At 44.3% G+C, this 17,648-nt stretch overlaps 1 protein-coding gene across 2 annotated transcripts; it reads left to right on the top strand.

The window, feature by feature from the left end:
• Positions 1–250: 250 nt before the first annotated feature.
• HAUS3 (HAUS augmin like complex subunit 3) lies at positions 251–17,069 on the top strand. 2 transcript variants are annotated; one of them, XM_056132816.1, is made up of 5 exons: positions 251–314; positions 786–1,798; positions 8,044–8,483; positions 12,989–13,217; positions 16,365–17,069. In XM_056132816.1, the coding sequence occupies exons 2-5, from the start codon at positions 890–892 to the stop codon at positions 16,596–16,598; spliced, it is 1,812 nt and encodes a 603-aa protein (XP_055988791.1). In that variant the 5' UTR covers positions 251–314; positions 786–889; the 3' UTR covers positions 16,599–17,069. The 2 variants fall into 2 exon arrangements, with proteins under 2 accessions (XP_055988791.1, XP_055988792.1); XM_056132817.1 differs by lacking the exon at positions 12,989–13,217 and having other exon boundaries at positions 16,365–16,477.
• Positions 17,070–17,648: the final 579 nt, after the last annotated feature.

The following is a 17,648-nucleotide window of genomic DNA, read 5'->3' as shown; positions in this document are numbered from 1 at the left end:
TTCTGTCCCGGACGTTCAGCAAAGCGCCGCCGCCGCCTCCGCCCGCCGGACCTTCCGGGCGACCGGGCCGCCCTCGCGCCCGCCTCTGCCGCGGAAGGCCAATCAGCACGCTCTCTGGAGATGACGTCACCAGGGCGGAAAGGCGTCCGTTAGCCCACTCCTCAGACCCCGCCTCTTCTGGAGCCGCGCCTGCGTAAAGAGCCCCCCGAGGCCCAGCTCCACCCTCTGCGCGTGCGTGGTCGTGGCCTCCCGTGAGGCAGTGCGAGCTGCCGGCGCGGCGGCGGGCTCCTGAGGCGCGGAGCGACTGACTTCAGGTGAGTGACGCCGGCGTCAGGTTCAAGGCGTTGGCAGGCGCGGCCGTTCTTCAGTCCGGCGACGTAGTCGCGGCCGTCAGGGAGACGGGCAGGGGTTTGGGGCCGGGCGCCCGTGAGGGGGCCGGGGCGGGCGGCGGCGGCCGGGCGTTGCGGGTGGGCGTGCTGGATCGGGGCGGGCCTGGGACTGGGGGCGTCCGTCCTGCGGCTGTGCTGGCGCGGCGGCGGGCCCGAGCGAGAGGCCAGGCCCGGGGCACCCGGTGCTGCGGCCAACGCTCGCGGAGGGCTCCGTGCGTCCTGCCGCGCGCGCGGCGCTGAGGTGCCTGCGCGTCTGTTTCGCTCCCGAGGAGCCCGACGGGGAGCGACGTTTCCCGACCAGAGCTTTCCCCGCGACCCGAGGTGGCCGGGACCCGCTTGTCCGCTCCTCCCGGAGTCGCGCGTTTGCGTTCTAACGTTTGGTGTTTACCTCCGCAGGAGGAACCTTGGTAGATTCTAAAACCCCATTTCCTCCTTGGCGGGCCACGTAGCCGCGCCGCTCTCGGGATTCGTTTTCTAATCGTCAGCGTCTAAGTACAGCCATGAGCTGTGGGAACGAGTTTGTGGAGACGTTGAGGAGAATCCACTACCCCAGCGCCGAGGCGCTCAATGGGGAGGATTTTGATTGGCTGTTTGAGAGGGAGGAAGAGGAGGCGTTTCTGAGGTGGTTCTGTGGCGTGGTGAGCGAGCTGCCTGTCCTGGCCGACGATGAGCTGAAGGCCTTCGCCGCGCTGCAGGAATCTGGCCAGCCTGTCCTGGACGGAGCCGCGTTGGAGGAAGCCCTCAAAACCTGCCAGCCTTCCGACTGGAGGACGCCTGCCCTGGAAGATAAGGAGCTCGAGAAACTGGAGGCGGAGCTTCAAATGTTGCAGAAATTAAAGAACCTAAAAATTCAGCGACGCAATAAATACCAGTTGATGGCCTCAGTAACCAGTCACAAGTCTCTGAGCTTACAGGCTAAAGAAGAGGAAGCCACGAAAAAGCTGAAACAGAGTCAAGGAATATTAAACGCCAAGAAGACTAAGATCAGCAATGAACTTCAGGCTCTTTCTGACTTAGTAGCAAAATTGATGACGTTCTTTAGGAATTCTGGTTTTGGTCAAGGGACAGATCCACTAGTGTTTCTGTCTCAGTTTTCCTTGGAGAAGTATCTAAGACAAGAAGAGCAAAGCACAGCAGCATTAACTTCATATACCAAAAAACACTTTTTCCAGGGTATACTCGAAGTAGTTGAAAGGTCGAATGAAGAAAATTTTCAACTTTTAGATATACAAACACCATCTACTTGTGACAGTCAAGAACTTCTTGAGGAGAGACGACTGGAGATGGCTAGACTGCATCTTGCATACCTTTGTATTCAACATCAGTTAATTCGCTTGAAAGCAAATAACTTGAGCATGAAATCAAGAATTAAATGGCTAGAGGAGAACCTTCATCACTTCACTGACAAGGTAAACAAAAAACCTATATTTGTATTCTTAATTAGAAATGAAAGATATGTAAGTATTAAAAAACTTTATGGGTTGAATAGAATATTAATGACATTTATTTATGTATGGTTTTTGGGCTATGTCCTCAGTGCTCAGGACTTACTCCTGGCTCTGCACTCAGGGATCACTCCTGGCAGTTTAGTGGGGATTAGGTGGTGCTGGGGATCAAACCTGGTTAAGAAACATGCAAGACAGGTGCCCTACCTGCTGTTCTGTCACTGTGGCCTGATAGAGTCACATTTAAGTATTTCTCAGCTGTGATGTGTGCCAGTGTTTCATACGAATGGGTGATTGTACTATTGGAAATAACATTTAAAGTCCCCGGTCACAGAGGGCTGGAGTGATAGTATAGCGGATAGGGCATTTGCCTTGCATGTGGCTGATCCGGGTTTGATTACATCCCATATGGTCTCTTGAACTCACCAGGAATGATTTCTGAATATAGTCAGAAATAACCCTGAGCACTGCCGGGCCTGACCCCAAAACTGAAAAAGATTGTGTGTGTGTGTGTGTGTGTGTGTGTGTGTGTATGTGTGTATTACATATATACACACACATACATATGTGTGTGTATGTATAATTTCAGTCACATTACTCAGATGATTAAATTATTTTATTATTTTTTAGGTTTTGGGGTCATATCTAATGATGTTCAGGGTTACTCCTGGCTTTGAGCTCAGGAGTTACTCCTGGTGAGCTTGGGGGACCATATGGGCTGCTAGGGACTGAAATTAGGTCGGCTGTATGCAAGGTAAGCGCCTTCCTTGCTGTACTGTCTCCAGCCCCATATCTAGCTGATTTATTTATTTATTTATTTTTTGAGCCACATCTCAGAGTTAACTCCTGGTTCTGCATTTAGGAATCACTTCTGGTGTGCTTGGGGGACCATATGGAATGCTGCAATTTGCAGGGCAGTTGCCCTACCCACTGTACTCAGTCTGGTCCTTCCAGCTGATTTTAAACAAAGTAATTTCAGGGACCTGAGTGAGCTACAGTAGTCAGGGGGTGGGACACATGATTTGTATGCAAATGACCCTCGTATGATGACCCTGTTCTTCTGAGCCCCACAAGGAATGATACCTGAGCATAGCCAGTTGTGGCTCAAAAAAAGTGTTTTCACACTCTTGTGGGCTGGAGCGATAGCACAGCGGTAGGGCGTTCGCCTTACAAGCGGCCAACATGGCCGACCCGAGTTCGATTCCTCTGCCCCTCTCGGAGAGCCCGGCAAGCTACCGAGAGTATTCGATATGCCAAACACAGTAACAACAAAGTCTCCAATGGAGACGTTACTGGGCCCGCTCGAGCAAATCGACGATCAACTGGAGGGCCTTTACCTTTTTTTACACTCTTGTATTTAAAATTTGTGTTGGTTTAGTATAAAATAATATAAAGTATAGTATAAAGTAAATGGATTTTTTTTTGGTTTTGGGTCACACCTTGGTGTGCTCAGGACTTCCCTCAGAGATCATTCCTGTTTGGCTCAGGGAACCATATGGGGTACCAGGGATTGAGCCTCAGTTGACTTTTCTTGCTAGACAAACACCTTAACTACTATACTGTTCTTCTGGCCCCAGAATTTCCTTTTTTAATGATGGATGGAATTATCCTTACTGCTGTTTTAAGGATTTTCTGACTGTTTCTATCCAGAGTATGGTGTTCATGAAATCAAACCAACTTAAGTGGATTGAAACCACTGATTATAATTTGAAGATACTGACCAGTATGATAAAGAACTAAAGAAATTAGCAGATGAGGTTCAAATGCTGCAGAAATTATTTGTTGAGAATCAGATAGAATGTGGGCTGGAGCGATAGCATAGCAGGTAGGGCGTTTGCTTTGCAAGCGGTCAACATGGCCAATCCGAGTTCGATTCCTCCGCCCTTGAGAGCCTGGCAAGCTACCCTTGACGTGTTCAATATGCCAAACTGTGTAAGCTCACACAATAGGGGCGCAGCACACACAGCGGCTGTGGCTCTATCTCTTCCGCCGCTCGCGTTCGGTAGTCTCACCCTTCTCCCACCCCGGAGAGGTCGATGGCAATGGTCAGGCAGAGGAAGGAACGAGGACCAGGCTGGTAGGTATTAAAGGTAAAGGTAAAGGCCCTCCCGTTGATCGTCGATTTGCTCGAGCGGGCCCAGTAACGTCTCCATTGGAGACTTTGTTGTTACTGTGTTTGGCATATCGAATACTCTCGGTAGCTTGCCGTAGCTTGCCGGGCTCTCCGAGAGGGGCGGAGGAATCAAACTCGGGTCGGCCATGTTGGCCGCTTGTAAGGCGAATGCCCTAGTTGTAGTTTATTCTGATTCTCTCTTCATCTGTCTCTGCTCTCTTCTCCTTCTGTCTCTGCTCCTGTCTCTCTCTGTTTCCCCACCTTCTGCCCAATCTACCGTCTCCTTATACCTCTCCCCAAGAGGAATTGGGGAAACAATTACACATAGGTACGGTCACAATCAATAGGGGTAGAGATCACTAGGGGTAGAAATCTTAGCCTCAGGGAAGGCCTCTCCTAGGACAGATCCTCTCTCAGCAGGAGGACCCACCCTAGAGCGGAATCCCATGGGCATGCCTCTCCTCTCCTTGTCCGACAAGCATATAAGAATATAATATAAATTTTGTATGGATACAGTAAGAAATATCTTAAACTTATAGAATTGCTCTCCTCGGGCCATCTCAATCTCAGACTACGGTGCTCAGGCCAGATAGTCTTTTCCACCCCTAGCAGGATCCTAGTCTTGTCGTTACCTTTGGATCATGACAGCATTTGTCTATGATCAAACTCTTTTTTTTTTTTTTTTATTTTAATTTTCTTTCTTTTTTTTTTTAGGGTCTTTTTTTTTCTTTTTTTTTTTCTAATTATTATTTTTATTTATTTATTTATTTATTGAATCACTGTGGGAAAGGTTACAAAGCTTTCAGGTTTATGTCTCAGTCATGCAAATATCAAACACATTTCCCTTTACCAATACTTATTTTTTCCCATGAAGAACCCCAATAAAACCCCACCCCCCACCCCTCCCCGTCCCTGTGAGGCAGATGAATTCTAGTTAACACTCTATCCGCTTTGATTAGATTATTTCAATAAAAGATTCACCACTATTATTTAGAGTTTACCCCCCCCCCCCCCAAATCAGACATGCTGAAAAAGCATTGTGAAGTGATTTGCTTTCTACAGCTGGGTTCAAGAATTAAATGTTGGTTTTGGATTTCTGCTATTTTACCTATTGACCCTGGAAGTATTTCTACTGAAAGTCAGATAGTTAAGAAATTGGTTTCTGTGTTCTGGAGTCGTGGCCGTGCTGGAGAGCCGCTCGCGGGGGGGCAACTGGTGGCCTCGGTAGGGCGTGAAGGGCGGAGCGAAACGCCCCCCTTCCCATGAGGTTTTAGTCGCCCCCACACTCCCGGCTCATACCTGCTGTCCACAAGGCTCCCATGTGGCCGCCATCTTTCTTTCCAGAGAGGAGAGGGCGAATGGGGCAACATCCTTTCCCCTCCGGCAGACTTGATGGGCTGGATCAACTCATAGTCCGTTCACTTTTCTGCTCCAAGCTGCTGGGTTCTGCATTAAGTCCTTGTGCTTCTGGGGCCATGGCCGTGCTGGAGAGCCGCTCGCGGGGGGCGACTTGTGACCTCGGTAGGGCGTGAAGGACGGACCGGAACGCCCCCCGACCCATGAGGTTTTAGTCGCCCCCACTCCCCCGGCTCATACCTGCTGTCCACAAGGCTCCCATGTGGCCGCCATCTTTCTTTCCAGAGAGGAGAGGACGAATGGGGCAACACCCTTTCCCCTCCGGCAGACTTGATGGCCTGGATCAATGCATAGTCCGTTCACTTTTCTGCTCCAAGCTGCTGGGTTCTGCATTAAGTCCTTGTGCTTCTGGGGCCGTGGCTGTGCTGGAGAGCCGCTCGTGGGGGGTGACTGGTGACCTCGGTAGGGCGTGAAGGACGGACCGGAACGCCCCCCGACCCATGAGGTTTTAGTCGCCCCCACTCCCCCGGTTCATACCTGCTGTCCACAAGGCTCCCATGTGGCCGCCATCTTTCTTTCCAGAGGGAGGAGGGCGGAAGGGAGCAACACCCTTTCCCCTCTGGGCAGAAATGATTGCCTGGATTAACGCATAGTCCTTTCACTTTTCTGCTCCAAGCTGCTGGGTTCTGCATTAAGCCCTTGTGCTTCTGGGGCTGTGGCCGTGCTGGAGAGCCGCTCGTGGGGGGCAACTGGTGACCTCGGTAGGGCGTGAAGGACGGACCGGAACGCCCCCCTTCCCATGAGGTTTTAGTCGCCCCCACACCCCCGGCTCATACCTGCTGTCCACAAGGCTCCCATGCGGCCGCCATCCTTCTTTCCAGAGAGGAGAGGGCGAATGGGGCAACACCCTTTCCCCTCCGGCAGTCTTGATGGCCTGGATTAACGCATAGTCCTTTCACTTTTCTGCTCTAAGCTGCTGGGTTCTGCATTAAGTCCTTGTGTTTCTGGGGCTGTGGCCGTGCTCCAAACTTAACTCTGACTTTCAGGGAGAAAGATTGGGTGGTTTACTTCTCATTGATCACTTTGTATATAGAGAGATGTCCTCGTTCTGTCCTCGTTTTTTGAGAAAAAGTCCTCGTTCCCGCATACTCGAGCTGTGTTTGTAGAGGCTTCTGGTCACCGGGGTTCCATCTGGGGGAGGCGGGATGTGGCACCTACTCCATCTGGAACTTGCGGGTGAACTCGGCTCTTTTTGGAACCTGTTTTTTCTTTTTTTTTTTTCCTCCGGGATCCCGCACCCTCCATGTGTTCTTTCTCTTATGCTTAAGGCTTCTGATCAAACTCTTATAGTTAAGAATCATGGCACTTTGTCCTGGCCCATTTCGCTGCCAGGGTAGCTCACCGCTTGCCCTGGGTCCATTCAGTCCCTCGTCGGGACCCTGCTTTTAGGGTGTTAGGAACTAAGGGCAACTGAGGCTTAAGTCGAGAAAGCAGATGCCCGGGAGTGAATAATATTCAAAGCCAATCAAATCCTAAGTTACAAAGCATAATGTTAACGGTCTTCCTGTATCTATACAAAAAGGATATTACTTTAAAGTAAACTGTTCATAAGGCATAAGGAGAGGAGAAAGGCAATATTTCACTCATACATATAAAATCATAGATTTCTGGGAAACTGATCTTACAAATTAACAAAGTCTGATTAAGGGGAAAGCTGATTAACTCGGTGGGAAGGAGAGCATAGGGAAGACTGTTTACATATAAACACAATGGAAGTAGAAGTGCTTCAGGAGCACTGTGATGGGTGTAACCAGATTAATGGGTGTAACCAGATAAAACCTAAGCTTCCTGTAGAAGGACAAAGCAATGTTACCCAACACCAAACACAGTAACAGTTGTCACAATGGAGACGTTACTGGGCCCGCTCGAGCAAATTGATGAACACCGGGATGACAGTGACAGTGAGATAGAATGTAGATGTCTGTCTCTACTCCTGGAAAACTTGCTTTCATGATGGTGTTAATTACTAGATAGTTAAGTGAAAGCCCAACTTTTCTGAAATCTGAATAGCAGCAGATAGTTACTATAACTGATACAAACTTTAGAATAGTATGAGACCAGTTTTTCTGTAGTTCTGAAATAAGCTGAAAGTATAAGAGAATAGCTTTTAATATAATTTTAAGAAGATGGGGACAGAGCGATAGCACAGTGGGTAGGGCATTTGCCTTGCACGCGGCCGACCGGGTTCGATCCCTGGCATCTTATATGGTCCTCCCCAAGCACCGCCAGGAGTAATTCTTGAGTGGAGAGCCAGGAGTGACCCCTGAGCATCTCTGGGTGTAACCCAAAAAGGCAAAACAAATATATATGTATATAATTTTAAGAAAAGACTTAATATAATTTTAGAAAAGGTTTAATTTTAATATAATTTTAAGAGAATAACTGTCCTTTTGTTGCCACTACTGTGTGTAACAATAATAACATAAAATTTAGGTTCATACTTGCCTTAACTTCAATTAATTTCAACATTGGTGGTGGGAAATATACACTGGTGAAGGGATGGATGTTAAAAAAATATAGGGAAAAAAATCTTCAACTCATATACTTTTTTTCTATGCTGTAAATTCAGCTTATGCTAGTATAAAATTAGTTCTTTATGAGCATGCTGACTGATCACTTGAAAAGTAAAATTAATTTTAAAACTTGAAATTTTAAAGTGTAATTATTTTCCTTATTGTAGGCTGTTGTCAAAGATAATGTGAATGCTAAAATTTCTAGTTTGAGCAGTGAGATTCTCAAACTTGAAGAAGAAATCGCTCAATTGAAAGAGAGAAGTTTACCTGCTCTTGTAAGAGAGAATGCTCAGTTATTGAATATGCCAGTTGTTAAAGGAGATTTTGATCTGCAGATTGCTAAACAAGACTATTACACAACAAGACAAAAATCAGTTCTGAGTCAGTTGATTAAACAGAAGGCATCATTTGAGCTTCTACAGTTGTCCTATGAACTCGAATTGAGAAAGCATTGGGATATATTTCATCAACTTGAAAGTTTAGCCCAAGAACTTAGTAAAAGTAATGTAATACTCCACCAGCAATTAGAAATGCTAACAGACCCATCAGTATCTCAGCAGATGAATCCAAGGAATACCATCGATACAAAGGATTGTTCTACACAGAGGTAGGTTTTATTGCTTCTTTACTATTTTTTCTTTTTTTTTTTTCAGTAAGATACTGGAGTTTGAATAATTGTGGAAATTAGTAGTATTTGTTGCCATCTATTTTGACCTTTTTATTCTCTTCCACTTTTCTGTGCTTTTTTTTTTTTCTTTAAAATTTTCACCCCTGAGAGACTAAAACCCAAGAACAGTAGAGACAGGTACCAGGAGGATTACTCCACAGTTTAGAAGCCAGCCTCGAATGCTGGGGGAAAAGGCAGCTCAGATAGAGAAGGGACAACCAAGTAAAGGGTGCTAGGAGGGCCGCTCATGATGGGAGATGTGGGCTGAAAGTAGACTATAGACTGAACATGTAAGTAAAGTAAAGTAAAGTAAAGGCCCTCCCGTTGATCATCGATTTGCTCGAGCGGGCCCAGTAACGTCTCCATTGGAGACTTTGTTGTTACTGTGTCTGGCATATCGAATACTCTCGGTAGCTTGCCGGGCTCTCCGAGAGGGGCGGAGGAATCGAACTCGGGTCGGCCATGTTGGCTGCGTGCAAGGCAGATGCCCTACCCGCTGTGCTATCGCTGGGGCTGGAGCGATAGCACAGTGGATAGGGCGTTCACCTTACAAGCGGCCAACTATGGCCGACCCAAGACTGAACATGATGGTCACTTAATACCTCTACTGCAAACCACAAAACCCAAAAGGAGAGAGAGCAAAAGGGAATGCCCTGCCACAAAGGTGGGGTCGAGTGGAGGGTGGGGGTGGTGGGAGGGATGCTGGGACCATTGGTGGTGGGAAATGGGCACTGGTGGAGGGATGGGTACTCGACCATTGTGTGACTGAAACGCAAGCACAGAAGTTTGTAACTGTACCTCACGGTGATTAACTAATAAAAATTAAAAAAAAAAATTCACCCCCCCCGGGGGTGGGGCTGGAGCAATAGCATGGTGGGTAGGGTATTTATTTGCCTTGCACGCGGCCAACCCGGGTTCGATTCCCAGCATCCCATGTGGTCCCCCGAGCACTACCAGAAGTAATTCCTGAGTGAGCCAGGAGTAACCCCTTTGCATCGCCGGGTGTGACCCAAAAAACAAAACAAAAAAACCAAAAATTTTCACTCTCTTTCCATTTATGTTAAACATGGAAGTAGCTAAGTGGAATTTAGAGGAATGACTGTCACTTTTACAGGTGTTTTGTTTTGGGGCCATACCTGGCTGGTGATGCTACGGGGCTACTCTCAGCTTGATGCTTGGGGATTGCTACTAAAAGTGCTCAGGGGGGCTGGAGTGATAGCACAGCGGGTAGGGCGTTTGCCTTGCACGTGGCCGTATTAAAACAAAACAAAAATTTTGTTTTAATACGGATTCTAATTTTTCAATTCTGACATTTAAAGTATTACATTTTATTTTGTACTTGGATCTATTTTTTTTCTTTCCTTTTTGGGTCACACCCAGTGATGCTCAGGGGTTACTCCTGGCTCTGCACTCAGGAATTACTCCTGGCGGTGGTGTGGGGACCATATTGGGATGCTTGGGATTGAACCCAGGTCGGCCGCATGCAAGGCAAATGCCCTACCTGTTGTGCTATCACTCCAGCCCCTGTACTTGGATCTTATTACAGTAATCTTATCTTTCTTATCATAAATGAAGCCTTTCCCCTCAACCCCTTGATAGGCATATAACAAATATATTTCTTATTATTTGGTAAAAAAAAGTTTAAAGAATGGCAAATAGAATTATCAGAAAATAAACCAATAAAAGTCAATTTGTGATGATTAATTAATGGCGATCTTAAAACTTCTTTTACTCTAGTAGAGGACAACCATATGACCATTAGTGATATATACTCACTGCCACACAATGGGAAGTTTCTCCTGTCCTTTAAAAGAACCCGTTTTTTTTTTTTTTCTTTTTGGGTCACACCTGGGGATGCACAGGGATTACTCCTGGCTCTGCACTCAAGTTACTCCTGGCAGTGCTCAGGTTACTATGGGATGCTGGGAATCAAACCCGGGTCCACTGCGTGCAAGACAAACGCCCTACCCGCTGTGCTATCTATCTCTCCAGCCCCTAAAAGAACCCACATCACACTTCTTGCAAAACTGGTTTCGAGGTTATGAATTCCTTAAGCTGTTGCCTGTCCATGAAACTGTGTAATTCCTTTAAATTGAAATGATTATCTAGCTGGATAGAGTATTCGTGGTGAGGTGTTCATTTTGTACCATATCTTCCATATTCTTCTGGCTTGTAGTCTCATTTGATCTTCTGTACATATTACAAACTTTCGTTTAAAGTTCCTTTTTAGATCTTGCAGTTTTCAATATTCTATCTCTTCAAATTTTGTCATTTTTAGTATAATAATAATGTCTTGAAGTTTTTCTAATTGGACTTATTTTCACTGGGCCTCGGATCTCAGTGCTTATAATCCCAACTCTGGAAAGTTCTTATCAATGATTTCTTTAACTATTGTTTCTTTATCACATGTGCCTTCCTGTTTTTCAGGGACTTCATGATTTGATTCTTGTATTTCTTTTGAACTCATCCCATAGTTCTCTGGTATGCTGTTCATTTATTTTCAGTCTATTTTCTACCTTCTGTTTTCTAGTGGTTTCCTCCTCTCATCTTGGAGCTCCTTGATCTTTGACTTAGCTTCTGTTAATTCTGCTGTTCAGAACCTTTATTGACCTTTTTTTTTTTCCTGCTTTTTGGGTCACACTCAGCAATGTTCAAGAGTTACTCCTGGCTTTGCACTCAGGAATTACTCCTGGCGTGCTTGGGGGACCATACGGGATGCTGGGGATTGAACCTGGGTTGACCGCATACAAGGCAAACGCCCTACCCGCTGTGCTATCGCTTCGGCCCCTATTGACCTTTTTTAAGTATCACCTGCCATGTTCTTTGTTTCTGTCATTTCTGATTTTTTTATTTCGACTCTTATACTTCCTTGTGCTTTGATGACTACCTATGCTATCATTTCTTTGAACTCATTAAACATCTTCATACAGCGGGTAGGGCGTTCGCCTTACAAGCGGCCAACATGGCCGACCCGAGTTCGATTCCTCCGCCCCTCTCGGAGAACCCGGCAAGCTACCGAGAGTATTCGATATGCCAGACACAGTAACAACAAAGTCCAATGGAGACGTTACTGGGCCCGCTCGAGCAAATCGACGATCTACGGGAGGGCCTTTACCTTTACCTTTACCTTATAGTGTCACTAAAGACACTGAGAATTTACTGGAGTTATGTCTTCAGTGATGCTATTTTCACTCATTGAGTTTAGTGGGTTTCTATGTGTTTCCTCCCATTGTTTTTCTAGTGTTCTTGCTCTGCAGGGGATGATTTTTGTAGTTAACCTCCTGGAAAATGCTGAGAGATTAAGCCGGAGCTTGCTCTTTGTTTTTCTGCCTGTCCTCATAGAATGATAGGAAGATTAATTGAGCAGCATGTAATTTGCTGAGTAACTTACTGTGCCAGTCTGTAAGCAGCACTGCACTTCAGGAGCTGTGGTGTGGAGTGTGCCTTAACATGGCACAGGTAGGGTGTGGAGGGGCTCCGCTTTTCTTTGGAGCTCTGTCTCCCATTCTGAATAGGCCCAGTGATAATCAACCTTTGTAAGTCTCACCTGGGATGATGGAGCAGCTAACAGAAGGTCCTCATTGTACAGTTTCAAAAGGGTGGCATTGAAATCTTTTTGTTTTGTTTTGTTTTCTTTGGGACCCACCCAGTGGTGCATAGACCTTATACCTGGCTCTCTGCAAAGAGATCACACCTGGCAGAGCTCAGAGGACAGTACTGGATGCTGGGAATTGAACCCAGCCATATACATGCCTGTGTACTGTCTCTCTGACCTGTGGCTTGGCACAATCTAATAATATATCAGAAAGAAAGAAAGAGAGGGAGAAAGGGAGGGAGGAAGGAAAGAAAGAGGTACAGGGGCTGGAGAGATAGTATTGCAGGTAAGGTGCTTGCCTTGCATGTGCTCGACCTGGGTTTGATCTTCACATTCCATATAGTCCATGAACATATAGTCCATTAACACTGCCAGGAGAGGTCCCTGAGTGCAGCACCCAGATTAACTCCTGAGCATCGCCAGATGAGACCCCAAAACCAAAACCAAACAAAACGTACTTACAGAGTTGGAGTGATAGTACAGGGTGTAGGGTGCTTGCCTTGCATGCTGCTGACCCAAGTTTGAGCCCCATATGACCACATGGGCCCCTGAATCCACCAGGAATGATCCCTGAGTGCAGAGCCAGGAATAAGTCCTAAACACTGCTAGGTAAGACCCAAAAACAAACGAACAAAAACCAAAAAAATAGTACATACATTGAATGAAATGAGGACATGCTTTGAGAAGAACGGTGCCAATAAGCCTGCTCAATACATAGTTACTACAAACCTATAATTTGTGAGAATCATAAAATCTGTAATCACAGTAATATCCTTTATTGTATACTGAATCGTAATTTTAAAAATCATACTAACGAGATTTTTTTCAACTAATTTTTTTCACAATTTAGACTTTACCAACTTTTAGAAGGAGAAACTAAGAAAAAAGAATTATTTATAACTCATGGAAACCTTGAGAAAGCAGCTGAAAAATTTAAAACAGATGTTTCTTTAATACAAAATCAATTTGCAGTTTCTGCTCAGGAACATTTTTTTTTTCTATCCAAACTGAATAATGATGTGGACATGCTTTGTGATGCCCTGTATCAGGGAGGAAATCAGCTTTTGCTTAGTGATCAGGTGAGTTTGCCATGGTAATGAAAACAACATTTATTGTATTGTAAAAGGAAATACATAAGAAAAATATTTCCCCAAGTTCCATTGTCCTGAGATCAAATTTATTTTTCTCTTTTCACTGTCACTGTCCTCCCGTTGTATATCGATTTGCTCGAGCGGGCCCAGTAACGTCTCCATTGGAGACTTTTACATAGAATATTCTTTCCTTTTTTAAAAATGAATCACCTTTAATTATAAAGTTACAGTTATTCCTGATTTAGTTTCGGAGATACAATGTTCCAACGCCAATTTCTTCACCAGTGCCCACTTTTCTCCACCAGTGCCCCAAATTTCCTCCCACCCCCAAGCCATGTGTCTTTGGCAGGCATTTTTCCTTTTTAATCTCTTTTCAGCACTCTGTGTTCTCCAAGTACACAAAATTAAACACACACACTCATACACACATATATACATATATATAATTTGAGATATATTAACATATATAACGTTAATTTATATGTTAATCTAATATGTTAACATATGTGTTAATTGTATATAAGATAGATAACATATATACATATATTATTTTTTAGATATATTATTTTTTAAATATTTGGCCATACCCAGTGGTGCTCAGGGGTTAGTCTTGGCTCCTTGCAGTGTTTGGGGGGACCATATGTGGTCCTGGGGATCAGACCTGATCGGCTGCATGCAAGACAAGTTCTCTACCCGCTATATTATCCAGCCCCCAGAGTATAAGATATTTTAGACACAAGGATCTGTAATGCTTATACCAAAAATTAAAAGATAGGGGCTGGAGCAGTAGCACAGCGGGTAGGGTGTTTGCCTTGCACGCGGCCAACCAGGGTTCGATTCCCAGCATCCCATATGGTCCCCCGAGCACTGCCAGGAGTAATTCCTGAGTGCATGAGCCAGGAGTAACCCCTGTCCATTGCTGGGTGTGACCCAAAAAAGCAATAAAAAAGAAAATCAAGCTCTCCTGAAATTTTTTTCCTTGTTTTGAGCCATGTCTGCTGATGCTTAGGGGTTACTCCTGACTCTAAACTCAGGAATTATTCCTGGTGGTGCTCAGGGGACCATATGGAATGCAGGGATCGAACCTGGGTATCTGTGTGCAAAGCAAATAAATACACTACCCACTGTACTATCTGCCACTAAGAGTTATAGGTCTTGACGCTTATAACTCCTTTTGCAGCTTATCACTGTATATTTTTAGAACTTTTTAATCTTTAATCATTCCAAACAGAAACATTGCCCTTTTATTTTAGTTTTTGGGCCACAACTGCCTATGATCAGTGGTTACTCTTGGCTGTATCCTCAGAGATCACTCCTGATAGTGTCGGGGGACCATATGGGATGCTGAGGATCGAACCTGGGTAGGCTACATGCAAGCCTTACCCATTGCTGTTGCTCTGGCTCCCCCCAACACTCCCCTTTAAACAGGTATTCCCTATCCCTCCTAGGAAACCCTGTTTTCTTCTACTTTCTGTTTCTATGAAAATGCCTGTGTCTCTGTTTATTAGATGATCTATTAGATCCTTATCACCTATTTTTCTATTAATGTAGTCTCAGTGTGCCATTTTTTTTCCCTTTTTGGGTCACACCTGGCGATGCACAGGAGTTACTCCTGGCTCTGCACTCAGGAATTACTCCAGGTGGTGCTTAGGGGACCATATGGGATGCTGGGAATCGAACTCGGGTTGGCTGCGTGCAAGGTAAAGGCCCTACCCGCTGTACTATTGCTACAGCCCCCTCTCTGACACTTTTTTTTTTTTTGCTTTTTGGGTCACACCTGGCGATGCACAGGGGTTACTCCTGGCTCTGCACTCAGGAGTTACTCCTGGCGGTGCTCAGGGGACCATAAGGGATGCTGGGAATCGAACCCGGGTCGGCCGCGTGCAAGGCAAACGCCCTACCTGCTGTGCTATCTCTCCAGCCTCTCTCTGACACTTTTTAAAACAATTTTAATTAATTTTTTTAATTGAATCACCAGGAGATAGTTACAAAGTTGTTCATGATTGAATTTCAGTCATACAGTGTTCCAACACTGTTCTTCACCAGTGGACATTTCCTGCCACCAACATCCCCAGTTTCCCTCCCGCTTTCTATCTTTCCTCTATTGCTGACACTTTTTCTCTCGTTAATCCCCTTGTTTACTTTTAGGTATTGTAGTTTGCTATACTCCTACTGAAAGGTTATCATGGATATCACTTGAACTCCTTTTAGCACCTGGTTCTTGTCCAGATCCAGAGTGGTCATTTCCAACTGTCATTGTCATAGTGGTCCACGCTCCAGTCCTCTTTCCACACGCTTGGGTCGAGCTTCACATATGAGTGAACATATTCCTGGACCGTGACACATCATAAGACATTCTCTACTCATTTACCATAATTACCACACCATATTTGATGGGGTTCAGACAGTAGGCAACAAATTAATTCCTATACTCTCTCTTCAGCCCATAATTCTGTTGACTGTATCAGTAAAAGAAATAAGCAAAAATGTAGACTTTTGTTGATGTAATTCTTTTTTTGTTGGCAATTGACTCATTCCTAAGCTTTCTTAGTATCTCCTAAGACTAGCATAAACAGATAAGACAAGCAAGTAGGTTCAAATAAATTAATAAATTAAGTAAAATGTAGACTGGGGAGGGAGGTGAATTTAAAAAAATTACTACATTTTCTAAAACAGTGCTTGGCATATTTGTTGAATATTTGAACATACAGAATAGTTTATATACCAGGTACTCTTAAGGAAGCAAGAGATTTTACATTGAGTAACTAAAGTGCCCATCAGAAATTGTTGCAATTGATCTTACATGGAGTTTATACTAAACATACTATAACTTTTTTTTTTTTTTGCCACACATCCAGTGATGCTCAGGGATCACTCCTGAAGATGCTGTGAGACCAGATGGGATATCAGGGATTGAACCTAGGTCAGCCACATGCAGTGCAGAGCAAGCTCCCTACCCACTGTACTGTACCTTCAGCCCCAAAACTACTAAGACTTCTAATTAATGTTTATTTATTGTTAAGATTGTGAGAATAGTTATTAAATAATTGATATTAATTCTATGTAAGTTACATTCAAAATTTTTAATGTCCTAAATAGAGCTCTTGCATTAAAGCATTTTTATTTTCCTTTTAGGAGTTAATGGAGCAGTTTCATCAAGTGGAATCTCAAATGAATAAGCTAAATCATCTTTTTACTGATATTCTTGCTGATGTGAAGACAAAAAGGAAAATGTTGGCATCTAATAAGCTCCATCAAATGGAAAGAAAATTATATGTATATTTCTTAAAGGATGAAGATTATCTGAAAGAGATTGTGGAGAATTTAGAAAACCAATCAGAGATTAAGGCTATTGGTCCGGAAGACTGAAAATTACTAAAAACTAAATCTTCACTATATGTGCTATACTTTAATGCTTTATATACAGAAGAATATAGTTTAATAAAGTCACTAAACTTAAATTTAAAGTCAGCCAAACATTTTCTTTAATGAATTTGGTTTTTTCCTTATTCAATAACATTATGTATTCAGAGTCCCTGAGCTTGGAGAGTGTACAGCCCTTACCACTGTGCTGTCTCTGACCCCTTATGCAGTAACCTTCTATGAAAGTCTCAGTACATTCCATTCTCAAGTGACTTGTTTCTTATTTCGAAGTCAGATTTAATATGTGGGTGTTATGTTTATCTTATGTTTAGGGTTTTATGAAAATGGAAAATTATGAAAGTTGTAACTTTTGGTGTCTGTAAGATACCGCTTTCCAGTGTTGCTCAGAAGATTATGTCTGCTCTACATTCAGGTGATTTAGTGGAGTCTAAGAATTGGAGAGTGAAAAGAGTGAGTAATTTTTATGAGTTTTTCTATTTTTTGTTGGGCTGGAGTGATAGCACAGTGGTAGGGCGTTTGCCTTGCGCGCAGCAAGCCTGGCCGAGCCAGGTTCGATTCCTCCACCCCTCTCGGACAGCCTGGGAAGCTACTGAGAGTATTCAATATGCCAAACACAGTAACAAGAAGTCTCATAATGGAGACGTTACTGGGCCTGCTCGAGCAAATTGATGAACAACGGGAGGACATACAATACTATACTATTTTTTGTTAAGAAAGTTAATTGTTTTTTAGACAAAGGTTTGAAAGTTTGAAGATATAGCCCAATGGGCTGAAGCACATGCTTTGCATACAGGAGGCCTGAGTGCTAGCCCAGCTCTTCATGGTTCCCTGAGCACCATCAGGAGTGACCTGAACCCCTCTGGATATGTTTTTAAACCAAACCAAACCCAAACCAAAAAATATTGTTTGAAAATAAAATATAGCAAAATTATTCCATAGAAAGTTTTATATAGTGCAACTCCTGCATACAAAGAAATTGAACCTGTGTCCTTTTCACTATGTTTGGTGACTGATATGCTTATTAAATTCTACAGT

Source organism: Sorex fumeus, unplaced genomic scaffold, assembly GCF_029834395.1.
Source record: "Sorex fumeus unplaced genomic scaffold, SorFum_2.1 ptg000095l, whole genome shotgun sequence".
NCBI lineage: Eukaryota > Metazoa > Chordata > Mammalia > Eulipotyphla > Soricidae > Sorex > Sorex fumeus.
Note: the sequence above shows the minus strand (reverse complement) of the source record. Positions and strands in the feature narration are given on the sequence as shown.

Coding starts and splice junctions, on each gene's coding strand:
- HAUS3 (XM_056132816.1), top strand. CDS start 890: ATGAGCTGTGGGAACGAGTTTGTGGAGACGTTGAGGAGAATCCACTAC. Junction 1,799..8,043: donor TTCATCACTTCACTGACAAG/GTAAACAAAAAA, acceptor TCCTTATTGTAG/GCTGTTGTCAAAGATAATGT. Junction 8,484..12,988: donor AAGGATTGTTCTACACAGAG/GTAGGTTTTATT, acceptor TTCACAATTTAG/ACTTTACCAACTTTTAGAAG.